Here is an 18,657-nt window from a genome sequence, read left to right as displayed (position 1 = left end):
TTAATGTAATGTTTCTGTTCTTTGGTGGTTGCTTTAGAAATTATAAAAATGTGTGCTTAAACTGTTAGTGGCTAAAACTAATGTTTTTCCTTTGCCTCTTTCTAAATACTGCAAGGTCTTTTTAATTCCATCTCCTACCTTGCACCCAACTTATATGCTGTTGTAGCTGTTGGATTCATTTTCTTTCTGAATGAGCTATAGTCTTTATCATTTAACTTACTAATGGTTTTCCAGTATCAAACTCAGGTGTTGTTACTTTAATGGTTTTATATCAGTTTCATTCTTGTTACAATGATTTTTTACTGTACAAAGGATAAGTCCTGGGTCCTATGTATGCCAGATAATGCTCTACCACTGAACTATACCCCAGTCCTTCATTCTTGAAAAGGTTTATGTTGTGTGTATATTAGTAATTCTAGATTGGCAGTTATTTTTCTCTCAAAACATGGAGATACCCTAATGCATATGGCTTTCTCTTTGGGTGAGAGGTTAGCTGACTGTCTCCATGCCATGTCTGATTGTAATCTCTTTTCCTCTCTGGATGCTCTTAAAATTTTCTCTTTGACTTTGATATTGATCATTTTCACTGTGATGTGGATTTTGTAGGGTTTTTTTTCAGATATGCCCAGATTGAGATTATGTGGGCTTATTAAATCAGTGGTTAATATTTTCATTGATTTTGGAAAGATCTTAGACATTGTCTCTTTAGTGTTGCCTCAGACCCAGTCGCCTTTCACCCTGTCCAAGACACAAATTGGGTGTGGAGTAGATTTTCTCATTTAATTTTCTTGTTACCTCTTTTTTGTATATTCTATCTCTTTTTGCCTCAGACATTCTGAATAATTTCTTCAGTTTGGGGGCTCTAGTTTATCTATTCCAAGATGTGCTAAATTGTTAAATATTTATATTGTATTTTAAAAGTTTGTTTTATGATACCTTGAATTTTTCAAAAAAATATTTTTAAAGTCTGCCTGGTCATTTTTTTACAGCTTTTCCCCCTCCATAGACCTTCAGTTTTCAGTATTTCTTCCATTTCCCTAAGTACACCGAGCATGGCCTCCTGGAGCCCTTCTGTTACCTGCAGCCCCTTCGGCTGTCGCTTGTTCCTGGTCAACGTCTGTTCACGTCTGTGCTTGCGCATGGTGTCTTCCTTTTTGAGGATTTAGTTATATTTTTAATGGGAGTCAATGTTTTTGGGGGATTGTATTTATGGGCATTAAGGCCAATGAAAAAAGAAGATTTCTCATCAAACCTCTGTGCCTTTTTGTGTGCCATGTGCCAAAAATGCTACCAGTTTGAGTCTTCAGATTAAATTGTAATCTGAGGTTTTTGTGACCACTCAGAAAAGTCAAATGGAGAGTGCTTTTGTTAGTTGTTGTACATCACAGATGCTTTATCTTGACACAGTTAAGTGTCTGATTACTTAATGTGCTGTCCAGTCAGTCACGCCTCTCTTCTTAGTTGCTAGTGTGTTGATTGGACAGTTCTTCTCAGTCATCTCATACTGCCTTGTCTGTAATTTAGAGTCAAATCTGTAAAGAAAGACAAGAAATTTTAACACATCTTCAGAGTTTTCTCAGTGAATAGTTCCAGGGGCTGTTTTTTAGTGTTGTTTTTAAAGTAACTTTTCTTTTGTCTTCCAAATCATTCAACTAACACACCCCACACCCCACCCACCCACCCACCCCCGCCCCAGACAGGGTTTCTCTGTGTAACAGTCCTAGCTGTCCTGGAACTCACTTTGTAGGCCAGGCTGGCCTGGAACTCCCAGAAGCCCGCCTGCCTCTGCCTCCCGAGTGCTGGGGTTAAAGGCGTGCGCCACCACCTGTAACTAACTTTTTTGCTGGTGTGTGTTTGTTTGTTCTGACAGGTTGCCATGTAAAACCAGCTGGCCTTGTACTCCTCCCTGATTCACCCTTTGGAGTGCTGGGATTTTAATCACAAGCTGCCATTCTTGGTTCAGTTAGGTTTATAGACACAATAGTTCTTCTTTGCACTCATAATTCATTCAGTTTTGTATTATTAAATATAGTGAGGAGTTCAAGTGTGTTACAAGTGCTCTTCAGAACATTTATGCTGACTCTTGGTATGTAGGTAGGTGGTACATTTTGGAAGAAGGTAAAGGGATCAGAAGTATACACATTATTTCTAACTTACAATAAAAAATAGACTCAGGAACAGAAAGATAATCCAGAAAGTTATTAAGAAAAAGATGTTCAGGGTCTAGAAGAAAGTCAATATCAAGGAGTATACTTTAATATTTCAGTCCTGCTATCGGGCGGTGGTGGCGCACGCCTTTAATCCCAGCACTCGGGAGGCAGAGCCAGGCGGATCTCTGTGAGTTCGAGGCCAGCCTGGTCTCCAAAGCGAGTTCCAGGAAAGGCGCAAAGCTACACAGAGAAACCCTGTCTCGGAAAACCAAAAAAAAAAAAAAAAAAAAAAAAGAATCAAGTCTATCTGATGCTACAAATTTAAACTTAAAATTCAGTTTATTTATATCCCAGATGCCAAGATTATGGACATGCTCTGTCAGATCCCAACTTTACATTGAAGTTGTAAGATTCTGTTTCAGAGCATAGCTCCTAATTCTTTCGTAAAGGATCCGAGAGTGAATATTTCAGGTAGCTCTGCTGTCTCACTAGGACAGCCATAGACAGGATGTAAACAATGAGTGTGGTTGAGAAAGTAAAACTTTATTTATAAAAATGGTTGGCTTTTGTTTTTGTTTTAAGATAGGATCTAGGTAGCCCAGGCTGGCCTCCAACTCCTGATCCTCAGCTTTCAGAAGTGCTAGGGTTTACCACCACATCTGGCCTGTCTTATTCTTAAGGAAGAGTTTTAAGTGCTAGCATAGATGAAATTAACTAGCAGTTGTATACTTGTTTTATCAGTTAAACTCCATTGGGGAAGACAATTGAAAGAGAGGAGTGAATGGGTTCTGGAAGACATTTGATCTATACTATAACCTTACTGTAAATGTGTAGTGTAGGTAAGTCGTTAATTCAGTTTTGTTAAGACCAGTGTCAAGTGCTTTTCAATTCCTAATAGATCCTTCAGAGCAGTCAATAAGACTTAAATCTCAAATTTGAGCTATCTTAGATTATCATTGATAAAGTTAGACTGTCATTAATAAAATAAGGATCATTTTGTCCATGTCCAAAATTTCCTCGGGATTATTGGGCTTTGCTGCTATTTTTGTTTTTGAGACAGTTTCTTACTATGCATCCTAGGCTAGCCTTGAACTCAAAATCTTCCCATCTTCACCTCCCCAGTACTGGGTTTTAGGATAGTCAATTCTTTTGCGTCATTTGCTTCCCTTTGCTTTGTCTTTTCTTAACATATTAGAGCATTTTCTATAAATCTAAATCCGTTCTCAAAAGGATTTGAAAGGACTGTGAAGTCTCCAGGGCCAAGACAAGACTTTTAGCTGTCAAGGTCTTTCCCATCTTTTTTAAACTCTGCAGCAGAGACTCTTACTGTGGTCATTTTATAGCATGGTCTAGCTTTAGAAGCTCTCTAGCTAATCTTTCAAGTTTCCTTTATTACTTTTTCTGTCAAGGAAATTAAGAAAGGAAAGCTATTTTAGCATTTTTCTTTTATAGTGATTTATAATTTTTTAAAGGTCATAATGCAGAAGTCTATAGTAATACTTGAGTCAAATACCAGAGTCAACTTTGCTTCATCAACATCATCAGTATTAATCTCCCTAGTGATTATTGCTATTAATAATAAAATTAATGAGCACTGTTGGGTTTACAAGTTGCCTTCTGAGTGCTGATTATCTTCTTGGCGTCTCGTGGACAATCTCATTTCTATTTTCCTCTCCAATGGCTAGCTTTTATAGTGCCTCAAGGTGCTAGGCAAGCTGCCAGGAGAGAAAACATACCCACAGTCTTACCCAGTTGTGAACCCCGGTAACTACAGCAATGATTCCTGCAGCCAGGTACGCCCATTGGTGCAGTAGTAGTGCACGTGTATGGGGGAGTGCTGGCCACCACTGGCTGTCCGGCTAGATTTAAGGCCTGCCCAACAGGAGGAATTCATGCTTCATACTGTAAATGACCAAGAAGCCAGGGCTGGAGGGGTCCTAAGCCCTAGGGGAGAGTCTATTACTGTCATTTTGCTAAATTGATATGGTATCCAACACCTAAATACTTAGGAGTTGGGGGGTGAGGGGTGGATTTAATCAAAATAAAATGTATTCATGTATTAAGGGAATTTTTTTTTTTTTTTTTTTTTTTTTTTTTTTTTGGTTTTTCGAGACAGGGTTTCTCTGTGTAGCTTTGCGCCTTTCCTGGATCTTGCTGTGTAGACCAGGCTGGCCTCGAACTCACAAAGATCCGCCTGGCTCTGCCTCCCGAGTGCTGGGATTAAAGGCGTGCGCCACCACCGCCCGGCTTAAGGGAATTTTAAGAGTGTGTGTGTGTGTGTGTGTGTGTGTATCACAATCCTGATATTCTTTGTGCTCACTGTATAACTCTGTTCTAAACTAAAAAGGTATTTTTTCAAGTATAAATGTTCATTATTTGATTCTTTTTTTCTTGAATTTTTCTGGCTAGCTATGGTTATTCCTAACCTCCCCCACCCACACACACATACCTTATTTTCCTTCTACAAGAAAGAGTAGTAAGCATTTGTGAGTACAGTTGTATTTTTTATTATTTGACTTGTTTGTTTTTTTTTATTTTTACAGTTTGAATCACATCTCTAGCAATGTAGTACCCACCCCCAACACACAGTTTATATTTGCGTCAAATCCAGGTGACCCTTCCTGACTTCCTGAATTCTTCTATACTTCCTCTGGCTTCCTTCTTCATCCTTTCCCATTTCTCCTCATAAGGACATCTCTTGAAAATAGTGCATTAAATACTTTACATCTCCAGCAGATTTGTGAAGATTAATTAGTTGGCATCTATAAAATGCTCCCAGGTAATTCTTTATGATGGTATTATTGCTTTTAAATTTTAGTGGCTTCTATGTGCCAAGCTGTTTTTATGTCACTATTCCCATTCCTCTATCTTATGAAATGCTTCGTAAGACTGTTTTAAAGACATTTCATAAAACAAGTTATAAGAAATGTAAAAATTGTTTTCTTTTGTTACAGAAAGAAAGGATTTGATATTAAATGGGTAGATGATACACATGCCCTAGGAGTATTCTCCAGTCCAATCACAGGTATCTGTCCAGTGACTATCAGGAATTCCAGGTCCCTCTTACTGTTGATTTGCTCCTTCTTCTTGTTCTTATTTCCCTTCTATTCCAGCCAATTGGAACTTTGCTCAGCCAGTATCTGTGATAGAATAAATACTGTTTTTTGAGACAGGTGGCTTGGTACCCACATGTTCTCTCCTTCTTCTCTTTAATCCAGCATTTGGTATTTGCAAAGGTAGGCACTTCATCCCAGGCTATTTGCACACAAAAATGTCAGGTGTGGTAAAGACCACAGTGAGACTAAATTTTGCAGTTTTTTTCCTTCAGACAAATGAATTTGAAGTAGTGTATCCAGTGAGATTACTGTAGTAGCTACTCTCTGAATATTTGGTTAGTCCTTTGCACACATACGTATCCTGGGCTCATGATGGAACTTATGCAGAGGAATCCACAGTAATCAGAGGTGCTAGCTTGCTAGTTCCTGTCTGAACCATCTCTAGAGCATGGATTTTCGTGGGTCAGATAAAATATTTTTGGCTTTGTGGAGCAAAAAATCTGTCATTACCTAACCCAGCATTGTAGCAGGAAAGGCAAAAAAGCTTCTGTCCTTACCTAACCTAACCTGGTTATTGTAGCAAGAGAGCAGCTACAGTGTGCAAATGGGCATGGCTCTGTTTCATAACGTTTTATTTACAAAAACAGACAGTCCATTGGCTGGGTTTGGTCTAATCTCTGTTCTAAAGTGATCATCACCCAACTTACTGTTTACAGATGTTCTGTATTGTATAATCTTTTTTCCTTGCCATGAAAATCAACAAACATAACGTCTAAGAATAAATGCTTTCTAAGAAATAACCCTAAATTTTCTTCTGCATCACTTTACTTCCTTATGTCTGTTCTTCCTTGCAGCTCGTGATGCTCTGGGTATTAAACACACCATGGTGAAGATTCGGCCCTTGTCACAGGCCACAAGAGCAGCCAAGGCCAAAGCTAGAGCTTGTGCTGGTGAGCCCACAACCTCTGCCTTTGTTTATTAATGGTGAAGTCACTGTTCATTCCAGCAGTTTCACACCACCCAGAGCTCAATAGACACTGTCTGTTTTATGTTAATACCTCTACTGATACCTTTTTAAGGACAAAAGGAAAAAAAACATGTTGGAAATATGCCCTTTGAACGAGCAGCCTCTTGAAGTGTGGGAGAGCTTATGAGCAAGCAGTGCAGTGACCAGATTCTGATGGCATTTCAGTTGTTTGATAGAGTTGCTGTGAGGCGTTGTGCTAGTGCAGATAATGCAGCCAGGGTTGTTTGTGCTTTGCCATACTAATTTCCTCGGATCATCATCTATCGGGTTGTATTAATTACTGCTGATACCGCCCTTGTTAGTCTGTTTTGTATGTTAATTACTGTGTTAAATCACTTGGAGCTGTAGTGGTTTCTCTTTCTTACTGCCTCTTACTCCTTTTTTTCCCAGAGTTTCTCCAGCCAGCCAAGGAGCGCCCTGAGACTTCAGCAGCTTTAGCCAGAAGGTTAGTCATCAGTGCCCTTGGGGTTCGAAGCAAACAGAGCAAAACGGAACGGGAAGCAGAGCTCAAGAAACTGCAAGAAGCCCGAGGTGAGTTGATGGTAGTGTTGTCCGGTCCACAGGGTTCACTAGGAGGCACATGCTGAAAAAGAGAACAGGAAAGAATGCAGTCCACTCCATTCTTTGAAACTCCCTTTTCAGAAGCCTCTCAAGTGTAGTTGTTCTCAAGCCTTCGATTCAAGAGAAGCAGTCAGGATTTGTCTAATTAATTTACTGTTACTGAGAGATAGGCCCCACCATCTCGGCTCATTCCTGGCTTTTCTACAGCTTACTCCACACGGAGAGAACATTTTCCTCTGAAGACTTTGCTGCTTGCTATGCTTTTCCTGGGCCATGACAGTGCCGTGGTGTAATCAGATGGCTTAGGTCTTTGGTAGAAGGCAAATTAAGGAAGAGCCAGCAACTGATAGTGGTGAGAGTGACCGTAAGAGGGATTTTTGTCGTCTTAAGACAGTCCGGAGTAGATCCACCTGTCTTCTGATTTCTTTCTAACACCGAAGAGTTCTCAGAAAATATTTCTACAATCCACAAGCAGAGTTTTTCTTTCTTAGAGTTTGGAGTCAAGCTTAAAATACATCTTCTCTTTATAGACTGTTGAGTTCTTTGTGAAGACCTGAACTCGGGCTTGATACAGAAGTATTTTTTTAATTAGCCTTAAGCTTTAGACAGGCTCTTTGCCTTTACTCAATATCTATAGAATCAGTGAAGACAATTCTGAAAATTTCACTTACCAAAAATTGACTTTTTTTTTCCTTAAACCAATTGAAGTTTCAAACTCCTTGTTTATTGCCGTCTAACAAGGCCATTAATACTTCCTGTCCACTCTGCTTTGGTGATAGCAGGCAGCTCTTGGACTCCCAGCTGCACTGGCCAGATAACCAGTGAGGGAGAGCATCATGGCAGGTGTTAGAGTTTTAGAATTGAACCCAACTAATTTACCTTAATGATTATAATGAGGCAATTTTGTTTTTGTTTTTGTTTTTTCTAATACATTGTTCATTAAAAGGTTTCTTAGAAAGAGGAAAGGATTACTTTTTTATAGATGGTAAATAGTAGAACTGGATTAAAGTAGAATGAGCGGTATCCTTAATCCTCTGTTAATTGGTTATCTCTGATGAAAATGACTCTTGGGTGGTGGCTACAGTTACCTCAGAGGGTGAACGAATAAAAGGGCTTGGGGATGTAGCCCAGTTGTAAAGCATTGCTTAACATGCCCCAAGGCCCTGGGTTCAATCCCAGCACTGAACAAAAGCAAGCAAAAAATGATGAGTGGAGGGTAATGACAGTGGTATCTAGTGAAGCTAGACTCCTTTTGCATATGCCATGCCCTCCCTATAAATGTGATATCACCTGTGTCTCTGCGAATACTGCGGCTGCTACTTTGCTTGGATAACATCTGAGTGTCCTCTACTTCTCGGCAGGCACATCAGCATGCGCTTGCTCTTGAAGTGTTTGTTTTAAATGCGTTGCTATCCAGAGGACATTTCCGTGGTGCAGTTTAAAAATGAGACTGTTGGCTGAATGAGCACCCTATTGATTTTATTTTGTTTTTGAAACAGAGTTTCACTCTGTAGTCCTGGCTGGCCTAGAACTTACTATGTAGCCTAGGCTGCTTTTGAACTTATGTCAGTCTTGCCTCCGATTCTGGGGTGCTGGGATTATAGATGTTAGCTGCCATGCCAACTTCTCTGTTGCTTTTTTAAAATGAAGAACATTTCATTATTATTTATTTAATTATCTGAAATGATATTCTCACTGTTGCTGTACTTAAACTTGTAACCATCCTGCCTCAGCTTCTCAGCTTCCCTGGTAACTGGAACTCAAGAAGGCTTTTGGTTGTAATTAGAGACCAAGGATAGGTTCTATCAATGTGTGGATTACAGAAGAACCTTCCCTCATTCTACATCCGGGCTCTTTTATTCTTTGTGTCTGAGAAAATGAAGATGGGAAACTTCTCTTTCTGGCATCTTTTGTATTGAGCATTCTCAAGGAGTTGTATGGAGTCCAGGCATCTCATTTCAATGTGTTTTGTTCCTCTCCCTAAGACTTAAGAGTCCAGTGCTATCTGCATTAAGCAAAGCACAAAACAGGGATTGCTTTTAGATATTTTAAGCAGTTGTTTTTCCTTTCCATATTTTCGCTCTTCCATGGCTCTCTCTCTTCTCTTTCTCTCCGTGTGGTGTTGGGATTGGATGCAGGGCCAGTGCAAACAAAACACTGTCACTGAGCTATACCCCAGTTTCTCCTCATTTTGTTTCTGAAAATTTTTAGTATAAGAAATGCATAAGGTTTTGTTGATGAAAGAGACTGGAAGGAGGAGACTCATAGTAGTTATTTTGATGGTATTGTCTTGATACCTCTGATGCAAGATGCTTTCTCCAGTTTAGAACTGGCCCCAAGAAGTTAAGTAGGTTACTCAGCTAGGAAATGAGAGGAGGGATTTGAATGTGGACTTCTCTAATTAAAACTCAGACTTTTTTTCTACCCCTTTGACGGGTTTTGGAGACAACTGCTATTTTCTCTCTCAAGAAAAAAATATTACCTTCGTAAATAAATGTTTTAAGTCCCCAGAGAATGTACTACAGTTGGCTTCTTTTTAGTTATAGATACCAAAGGCTAACTAGCAGCTTTGACAGAAAAATTTTCTTCAGTATGACTTAAATCTGTGTGGTAGTTTAAACCTGTTTCTCCTTCCTTTTTTCTTAGTAGGAATCCAGAACATCTAGATGTCGTTCTATACTAGCAGCCCCTTACAATAAAGGCAAGGGCAGGTCGCTAAGGAAATAAAGAAATCTGGACTGTAATAGAGCTGTTGCCATTTAACTAGCTGTGTGGCTTTGGGCAGGTCAGTTATCACTCTTTGTTTGCTTTCCAACTAAGTGGAAGTGATTCTTGCCCTGCCTAACATGGAGAATGTTTTGAGCATAACAAAATGTGTAAAAATGTTGAGAAAGTGCTTTGCAAATTCAAGATACTATTCTGTTTTCTGTGTTATAATATGACATGAGGCAGTAGTGTGTGTGTGTGTGTGTGTGTGTGTGTGTGTGTGTTTTATGTATTGCCACTCTCCCATTACACATTAACAGATGTTGCTGATCAATCATGGCATTCTCCTTTGGCAAGTACTGACATGCCCATTGCCAGTTGATGAGAATTAGCATGTACTGAAAACTATACACTATTCTGTCATAGATCCTTTCATTAGTATTGTATAATAATCTGACCCTTCTTTGTGCTGCATGAAGAATTCTGTTGACTCCCATGTGGTTGAGGACAAAAAAGGGTGCATAACGTGTACTCATTGACTCTCTGTATGAATGATGTTGGTTACTTTAGTTTGTCTTGATAAATGTTATGGTATTTTACGCTGAGCTTTCTCTACCACCACCCTCAAAAGAGTTGAACACACCTAATCTTTTGGGTTTTTCTGATAGTATTTTTCTGTCCTACTTGGATTCTACTAACCTTTTAGTGGGACAACTTCTACCTCAGTCCTTTAAGGGAGAGTCACAGACTAAAGCTAGTTCTGAAAGAGTTGAGAAGGAAGTGCCAGATCAAATCACACTGTACCAAGAGGAGAAAACCTTTAGTCCATGGTTCTTGAACATGAGTAAAGTCCCTTTTGGTCCAGCAGAGTACACAACGGATCAGAGCTGTACTCAGAGTGGGAAATGGAAGTGCAGGTCATTCTTGAGTGCAGAGCTGTACTCAGAGTGGGAAATGGAAGTGCAGGTCATCCTTGAGTGCTCTGGACTTGACTTAATCAGGTGTTTTCAACCAGTGATTCATGCTGAATGATGAAACCACATGAGTGAAAGACTGAACACAGGAATATCTGTACAGTTTTTCCATGTTCGCTATTCCAGATATTTGATTGCTGACTAAAATTAGAAATGTAGAGCATTGCTTCTCAAAATAAGCTGCTCTCTCATCTTCAAAGTCTGCTATAATTGTGTTTCATAATTTCATTTCATTTTATTCTTAGGAGTAGGTGATTAACTGACTGGTTCTAAAAGGCCAGCATTTGGTTCATAGGCTAAAGCAGAGGAAGTAAATCATTTGATCATATAGTTTGATTAGTTAAATCACTGTGAACTTGGAATCATCTAGACAGTACTTGCTCTTTTGTAGTAAAACAGATTTACCCATGGTAACTAACTCTGGAAAACCTTCTTATGCATGCCATTAGTGTACAGTGCTGCATTACTGACCATAATAAGATTTTCAGGGTATTTTCATGTTTTATTTTCTGTCCTGTTATCTGAAGTTTACTTCATTTTTAACCATATTATAAATATGTGAAATTTTTTGCAGATGTGTAATATTTACCTTTTTTTTTTTTTTGGTTGCTTCTAAATCAGAGACAAAAATGTCAACAGTAGGACTAACTGACCACATCAAGCCTTGCTAAAATAAATAGCATGTCGCTCCTTGTGTTTAATACACTGCAAATAATTTCTCCAGTTAAATGGGTCCTGATGAGGTCTCGATTATATTTTCCTAGTGTACTGATGCGTATATAAATACTTGATAAACTTTATCTGAAGCCTTGCTAAAATTAAGAGGTTACGTAGACTGCTTACTTCTCCTTGATCTACCAAGTCTGTCAGGGAATAAAGGAAGGCAATTAAATTTGCCCAGGCTTGTTCTTCACAAAGCTTGCTGATTATTACTCTGTAGGTGGCTACAAGTGGATTTTGTGCTCATTTTTAAAGTGTCCAAGGAGATTTTGAAAGTCTTGAATTCGCAACCCTTCCCTTTCCTTCCCTTTTCTTGTCAAATAAAGCATGACCTTAGAGTGTTCCCTTTCCAGTCGTCAACACTTCTCCTCCCTCAGTGAGAAGCAGAACCTTCCCTCATTAAAATCAGCTTGTTCAATAGGCATTTCTGTCCATTTACTTTGCATAGTGGGGAGAGAAGTCTTCAGGGCCAGTTTATGTAAATGTTTCAGGTTAATCATTCTCTTCTGATGTTCTAGTCTCTCTTAGTTCCTTGCTCTCTCAGCTGCTGTGGGCTGTTTAGTCAGTTGTTTTTTTGTTTTATTTTTATAAAGGCAGTGTTAATGACGGCTTTTTCGTGCAGCCAATCATCTAATTAATGTCTTGTTTTGATAAAGGAACATGTTTCTTTCATTTAATTTTTTCACATGCTTTTCCTTTTTGGTATTTTCCGATGTCAGGATAGTAAAAAGTATGCTGCTTAATAAGGATCTGGGTTTCAGCCTCAGTTTTTCCTGATTATTTTCATTAGCCAAGTTACTCAGGCTCTCCGATTCTGTTCCCTATCAGAGCAGGGAATTACTTACAAGTCCCATTTGGGGCCGGGCGGTGGTGGCGCACGCCTTTAATCCCAGCGCTCGGGAGGCAGAGCCAGGCGGATCTCTGTGAGTTCGAGGCCAGCCTGGGCTACCAGGTGAGTTCCAGGAAAGGCACAAAGCTACACAGAGAAACCCTGTCTCGAAAAACCAAAAAAAAAAAAAAAAAAAAAAAAAAAAAACCAAGTCCCATTTGACCATATTCCTCTGTTTCATATACTTTGTGTTTTGTGTTTGCACTATTTCTTTGTGCTTCACAGTTTGTTTTCCTGCTCTTACTAGTGTTTCATGCTTTACCACAAGAATTTACACACGCACACACACACACACGTACACTCCAAGAGTTGGGGAGTTTTTTGTTAGCAAGCATTTAACACTAGACTTACTTTTCAAAACTGTGAACTTTGCGGACTTTACAAAGATGACACGGATTCTGTAATATGTTTTGTAATACTGAAAGCAAACACATTCTCACTGATGTGTCTTAAGCAAAGTGTGTGACGAGTCACATTAGTAAGCCAGGGGGCCTCGTATCTGGTTAGATTTGCCACCAGCAATGAATTTTGGCCCAAACTTTAAGATAAAAATGAAAAGTTTGTTTTCAGAGCTGTTTTGATTTTGGACTCATGAATTATATAGGTTGGTCATATCTTTCTATTGTTTATGGATAATATTTCTGATTTGTTTCCTATCTTAATGAAATTTGTGAGTTCTAGTAACTCATTTTCCTGGTTTCTTTGTTTTTCCTTGGAATTCACAACGAGTCTTTGACTAATTTCATCCAAGACTACTTTGTATTTAAATCTTACCTAACTTGTCTCTTTTTAAGACTCAAAACTATACTACTTCCCTAAGAAATCCTGGCATCCTTTGGATAAGCCCATTATCCTTGGCAGTGCTCATGAAGAACCTCAGCCAACTCAAGCCTGCCTGCTCTGCAGCTGAGTCCTAACATCAGTCAGCCTTCAGCTCACAATTTGTTGATCCTCATTGTTTGCCTCATGTAACTTTGCTGCTATATTCAGATGATGCCACAAGATGGTGCCCAAATAGCAAGGAATTTCTCTATCTCACATTCCCACGTGTCAGTCAGTTTCCCAACCAACTTCTTTCCCTTGAAGTATAGTCAAGTATAATTCAGAGATTTTGTAAGTGATTTTGCTGATTTGAACATAGGTTGAAATAGCAGGTGTTGATTCTAAACTCACTTTGATTTCTATAATCCACCTGGTTTATGACTTGAGGGATCTTTTATAGACGTTGTCAATCTGGAACAAGAACTCCTAAAAAGAAGCAGTTAATTAAGACTTATGGTATGCATTTTCTAGTATTAAGGTGAATGGCTGTCAGCCATGAATTTAGAACCAGTATCATGTACATAAGAAACTATTTTTAGATTATGATTCATAACAGAAGCAAAATTACGATTATGAAGAGGTAGTGAAAATACTTTTATGGTTGGGATCACCACAGCATGAGAAACTGTATTAAAGGGTCACAGCATTAGGAAGGTTGAGAACCACTGCTCTAGAACATTTCTCATTCCTAAAGTGCTCTGCGAAATACTGGCACAAGTTTGCCTCTGAATTGTTTCTCATTAAACTTTCAGTAGGGAAATAGTGAAACCCACGGGATGCTGCTGCCATTTGAGCAGTTTGGAAGATTAAAACATATTGGTGGCTCAATGATTAAGAGCACTAGCTATTCTTCCAAGGACCTGGCTCAGATTCCCAGTACCCAGCTCTTCCAGAGGACATGGGTTTAATTCCTAGCACCATATCATGGCTCAGAACTATTTGTAACTCTAGTTTCAGGGAACCTAACATTTTCTTCGGGCCTCCAAAGTCACTAGGCATGCAGGTGGTACACAGACACAGAAGCAGACAAAACACTTATGTACACAAAAATAAATAAAACATTCTCAATCCCTATTGAAATGTTAAAAAAAAGTTCAGTACACAAGGAATTAGGGGCAATTGTTTGAAAGTTCAAATGCACCTGAAAAGTAGACTTAAGCACCTACTAGCAAGACTAGCAGCTGAGTCCTACTAGGTTCTGACTTATCAGTATAGCTTAATTGATTTTATTTTCCAAATCTTTACTTATTATTCAGAAACCATCCAGTGGGGGTCTGGGGAAATGGCCCATTGTGTAAAGGTGCTTATTGGCTCACTGTGTTAAGACACTTGTCACTAAGCCTAATGACCCGAGTTCGGTCTTCAGAGCCCACCTTGTAGGAGAGAGCTGACTCCCACAAGTTGTCCTCTTACCTCCACATGTCATTGTGGCGTGCACACAAATGAACATACATACTATAAAATGCTGGGGGGGGCAGTTTACAGTGGACCTCCTAGTTTGGCCTCCTAGTTTGGCTTTGATACAGTCTGACCAAAACCAACTTGGGGAAGGAAGGGTTTATTCCATCCTGTAACTCCCAGGTCATAATTTATCACTGAGGGAAGTCTGGGCAAGAACTCAGGGCAGGAACTAAAGCAGAAGCCATGGAAGAATGCTGCCAACTGACTTGCTCCTCCTGGCTTGCTCAGGGGTGGCACCACCCACAGTGGTCTGAGCTCTCCTTTATCAATCCCTGATCAAGAAAATGCCCCACAGACTTGCCTACAGGGCAGTGTGATGAGGCATTTTCTCAGTTAAGGGTCCCTCTTCCCAGATGACCTAAGCTTGTGTCAGAGTCACAGGAACTAAGCAGCACAGTTATCCTGGGGCCAAAGCTTAGTGGTCCAGTGTGTGTTTAACGTGTGGAGCCTTGAGCTTTGTCTTCAGTGTGACAAAAAAGAAGAAGAAGAAAAGAAAATGGGGCAAGAGGCAGAGAGAGGAAAAACAAAAGAATAAAAATGTCTTAGAGTAGTATCAATTCTATAAAGCACTTGGAAAGTTAAAAAGATAGTAACCTTTGGACTCAGGTGGGCTGATCAGGAAGCCTACCTGTCTCATAAATAAAGTTTGTCTTGTAATTTGATTAAAGGAGACTCACTGGCTGTGTGAAATATATAATCATATGATTAACATCGACTTTTATTTACAGAAAGAAAACGGTTGGAAGCCAAGCAACGGGAAGACATCTGGGAAGGCAGAGGCCAATCTGCAGTTTGAACATCACTTACAAAAGGGCGAATCTATGAATTAGGAAGTGTTTTCATATTCTTGAGACAAGAGGATCCTTCCAGAGCCGTGTACATGCACATGAGCATGTTAAAGAAAACGTGAACAAGACAAAAGACTGGAGGGTATAGCAAGAACAAGGAGTCCTATCCTCACCCCTGTGTTCAGAACTGCCCTCCTATGGTAGATGTTAAAAGGCACCGTCAAGAGAGAAGAAAAATGGAGGAAGTGGCTTCCAAGAGTCCTCTGGGGAGAAGAGGTCATGTTAGTGTGGGTCACACTTCCACGGAGTCTAAAGCGAGTGCAAAGCAGAACAGAGGATTCCGAGCCTGCAGTGACAGAAGGTGGAGGCCCACAGGGCAGGGTATTCCTTAGTACTTCACCAAGTTGAGACCAGCAGAGCGGGTGGTGGGAAGCCTTCATAGAGACAGAAGGGCCTGGTGTACTCGGCAGGTAACGTCTACACTGCCGGCTCCAGAACTCTAAAGCCAGGGAAGTGCAGCACACGTGGCTGTTTGGACCCCTGAGTTTGTACTAAACTTGGTACCTGGTACTGCTCCAGCTGCACAGAAGCCAGGGGTCTTCCCCCTTCCTTCCTCGCAGTAAGCCAGTCCTAGGGCGCTGAGTGCCAGCTCCAATTTAAGCAGTAATACGTTGTGAGAGGGAGAGATTAAAGGCTATTTTATAATATAATCACTTTGGTGTTTATAAGTTTTGCCCCCCCCCCCAACCCAACCACAGCGAAAGCAGAAAAAACAAAGAAGAGCCCGTAGATGAACTCTGTAATCTTGATGTCTCTGATGCCATGCACGGTTTAAACAGGTGCTGCTTTATCAACCCCCCGGAGTATACTCGCTGAGTGACTGCCCTGGTATTCCTGTGTGGCAGCCTTGACCTCCTGATGCAGTTTTCTTGCCTTTTCCGTAGCTGTCCACGGCATTTGGCAAACAGCACCAGATCATCCAGTAGAGCGATGAGCTGCCAGCATGAAATAAACACCTCCAGTGAGCAGGTCCCAAAAGGACGTGGACAGGTCAGAGCCACCAGATCAGGCCTCTCTGTCTCACATCTGCCTTCCTCGTTGTTTGGGAAGTAGTTCTGTGCTGAAGAAGTGGAAGGTGCTAGTCTTGACGGTGCTGAGGAGGCAGGAAGTGGTCTCACATTGTGCTTTCATCTAGGGTGGAAGCCTCCTCTATCGATGCCATGACAGTGGTGGATTATTAGCTTTGTCTCGAACATGGTCCTCTGGGTGACACTGGCCTGGGGTCTGAGTCTCGATCTGTCTGTTGCTAGTCCAGTCTTGGAGCCCTGTCGCAGTTCTTCAGATTGTCTCTCGTTGCAGATTTCCTTTCCAGTGGCCCTATTCTGTGAGTGCCTCCATCCCATATGTGGGGAACTGTGCTGTTTTCTTGATCCTCTCTTTCCACTGGAGGCTTTGGCCTGTACATGTGTGGGTTTGTTCTCTGTCTTCATAGAACAGACTTCTCTAATATCGGTAGGTCTGTTTGAACAGTGGGTGCATTGAAAGAAAATGCCGAGGATTCTAGCATTGGCTTTTGTTGTTGTTATTATTATTATTATTATTATTATTATTAATTTTATGTGTGTCGGTGTTTTGCCTGAGTCTGTGAATGCCTGGTAACTGGAGGCCAGAAGAGTGTGTCAGATCTGGACCTGGAATTCCAGGTGATCATGAACCACCATGTGGATGCCAGGCATTGTACCTGGATCCTCTGAAAGAGCCAGGATCTTGACTGCTGAGCCATCACTCCAGCCCCAGCATTGCTTTATACTGAGAGGTGTACTTCATTGTTTTGGCAGCCTGCCCCGTGTTAGATAGCAGACCTATAGCCACACATGTGCTGGATGGGACAGCACTCTACCTCTGAGCTGTACTCCCGGGCCGTGTTTGGATTTTTGAAGACTAGGAATGATCTTGAGAATCAAACAAACAAAATGACTTCTCTTGTCACTTGTCTGTGAAAGTACTCCTTGTTAACTGTTTAGTGCCCTTTAAAGGCATTATTCATGATAATGTACAGCCCCATATTATTACTCAGTTTTTAAATAAGTCTCATCATTTCCAAAACAAATTTTTTTCTCATTAAGTGTTCTAGCAACATATCTTCCATCTGATGATCAGCTTAACTCTCAGGGTTATTCTTATAATTCATCTCAGAGAATAAATTCTTTAACTTAGCATTTGAAAGTTATGGTGTATTGCTCTTTTACTTCTAATTGAAAATGTGCTTTTTGCTGACATTATTCCAGTAGTTGGGCTTGCTGTGTATTGGCCAGTGGTAAGAAGTCCTGGCCCAATACAGACTGCCTTGAGCTCGTCCACGTAGGAGCAAATCCTTTGTTATGTCTAAGCTGAACTTTTGTCAGAGGAATGAACAGTGTGTGGTTGCCACTGTCTCATGGACCAGACCTCTCTAAAATAAGAGCTGCTTAAATGATGTGGCTGCTATAAAAGAAATATTAGCTGTTGGGAGTGACATCTCATGTTTTATGCTGTGTGTACATGTTTTGTGTATGGTGAACATGTAAATCTCAGAGTTACGTAAAATCTGTAGTAGAAAGTTACATTTCCTACAGAGTCTAGTTTTCTCTTCATAGCGTGAAGACCCTTGTAGCATTGGGAGGTTACTTTCTGAGGAGGGAGCTTCCTAGCACCTCAGGGACAGTTTACCTGAGGCCATACAGTGCCAAGGTGAACGTCTTCTGAGGTTTTGGTTCTGTCTGGAATTTGGTGGTTGGTATTCTGTTAACATTCCTCATCTAGTTATAAGTCATACCAGCCACCAGTCTTCCCGTGTCGTTCTCTTTCAACTCAGAAGTTTAACAGCACAGCCCTTGTGTAGCTTTTTCCAGGAATTAGAACTGGCTGACCTACCACCTGTGTGATGTGGGCAGGGAGGCTGAGACCCGTGCTGCCGGTTACTGTCCGCCTGACCTGCTTTTATGGCCTCTTGGAAACTAGATCTAACAAGAACCTGAGGGTAAGCTCCCTGCCCAAATCTAGTCATCAGTCACCACTCCCACCCCAACCCCCTAGCTAACTGCACATTCTTTCGCAGACCATTAGCTTCATGTATGAGTATAATGTTGTCACTGTTTGCTGGATCCAACAGGAAATCAGTCCTTCCCTTGTTTACCTAAACTGCTACACCAAAGTAGGCTTCCTGTGCCAAATGAAGGAGATGAGGGAATGGAGGAAATAGAAAAAGGCACTTTGTACTCACAGAAGATACCCCCAAAACATGTCCCTTTTCACTAGCGGGGTAGCTTGTGTATTGCGGGGAGGTGAGTACTGTAAATCAGCTCTGTCTGTACCATTCATTTGTTTTGTAGCCTCTATTATAAAAGTTTACGGTCTTTGGATTGTACTTTCTCACTCCTCCCCATCACCCCTCAACCTTTCTGACCCTAGTTTGAGTGTTGAGCCTCGGGAGGGTAATTGTAAAGCAGGTTGGTATCTGACTG

The 18,657-nt window shown here is 40.7% G+C and overlaps 1 protein-coding gene across 3 annotated transcripts in view; it reads left to right on the top strand.

The window, feature by feature from the left end:
- The window catches only part of R3hcc1l (R3H domain and coiled-coil containing 1 like), an 88,719-nt gene extending 70,170 nt beyond the window's left edge, over window positions 1-18,549 (top strand). For 2 of the 3 annotated variants that reach the window (XM_052762251.1, XM_052762252.1), the window contains exons 4-7: window positions 5,105-5,175; window positions 6,061-6,156; window positions 6,624-6,764; window positions 15,095-18,549. In XM_052762251.1, coding sequence (XP_052618211.1) covers window positions 5,105-5,175; window positions 6,061-6,156; window positions 6,624-6,764; window positions 15,095-15,162 — 376 coding nt within the window. In that variant the 3' untranslated portion in view covers window positions 15,163-18,549. Of the gene's footprint in view, window positions 1-5,104; window positions 5,176-6,060; window positions 6,157-6,623; window positions 6,765-15,094 lie in introns of those variants that run through there. The other variant, XR_008223106.1, reaches the window with a different exon arrangement.
- The last annotated feature ends 108 nt before the right edge of the window (window positions 18,550-18,657 follow it).

This window comes from Peromyscus californicus, unplaced genomic scaffold (genome assembly GCF_007827085.1).
Source record: "Peromyscus californicus insignis strain IS unplaced genomic scaffold, ASM782708v3 Scaffold_4__1_contigs__length_199733344, whole genome shotgun sequence".
In the NCBI taxonomy this organism is placed as follows: Eukaryota; Metazoa; Chordata; class Mammalia; order Rodentia; family Cricetidae; genus Peromyscus; species Peromyscus californicus.
Note: the sequence above shows the minus strand (reverse complement) of the source record. Positions and strands in the feature narration are given on the sequence as shown.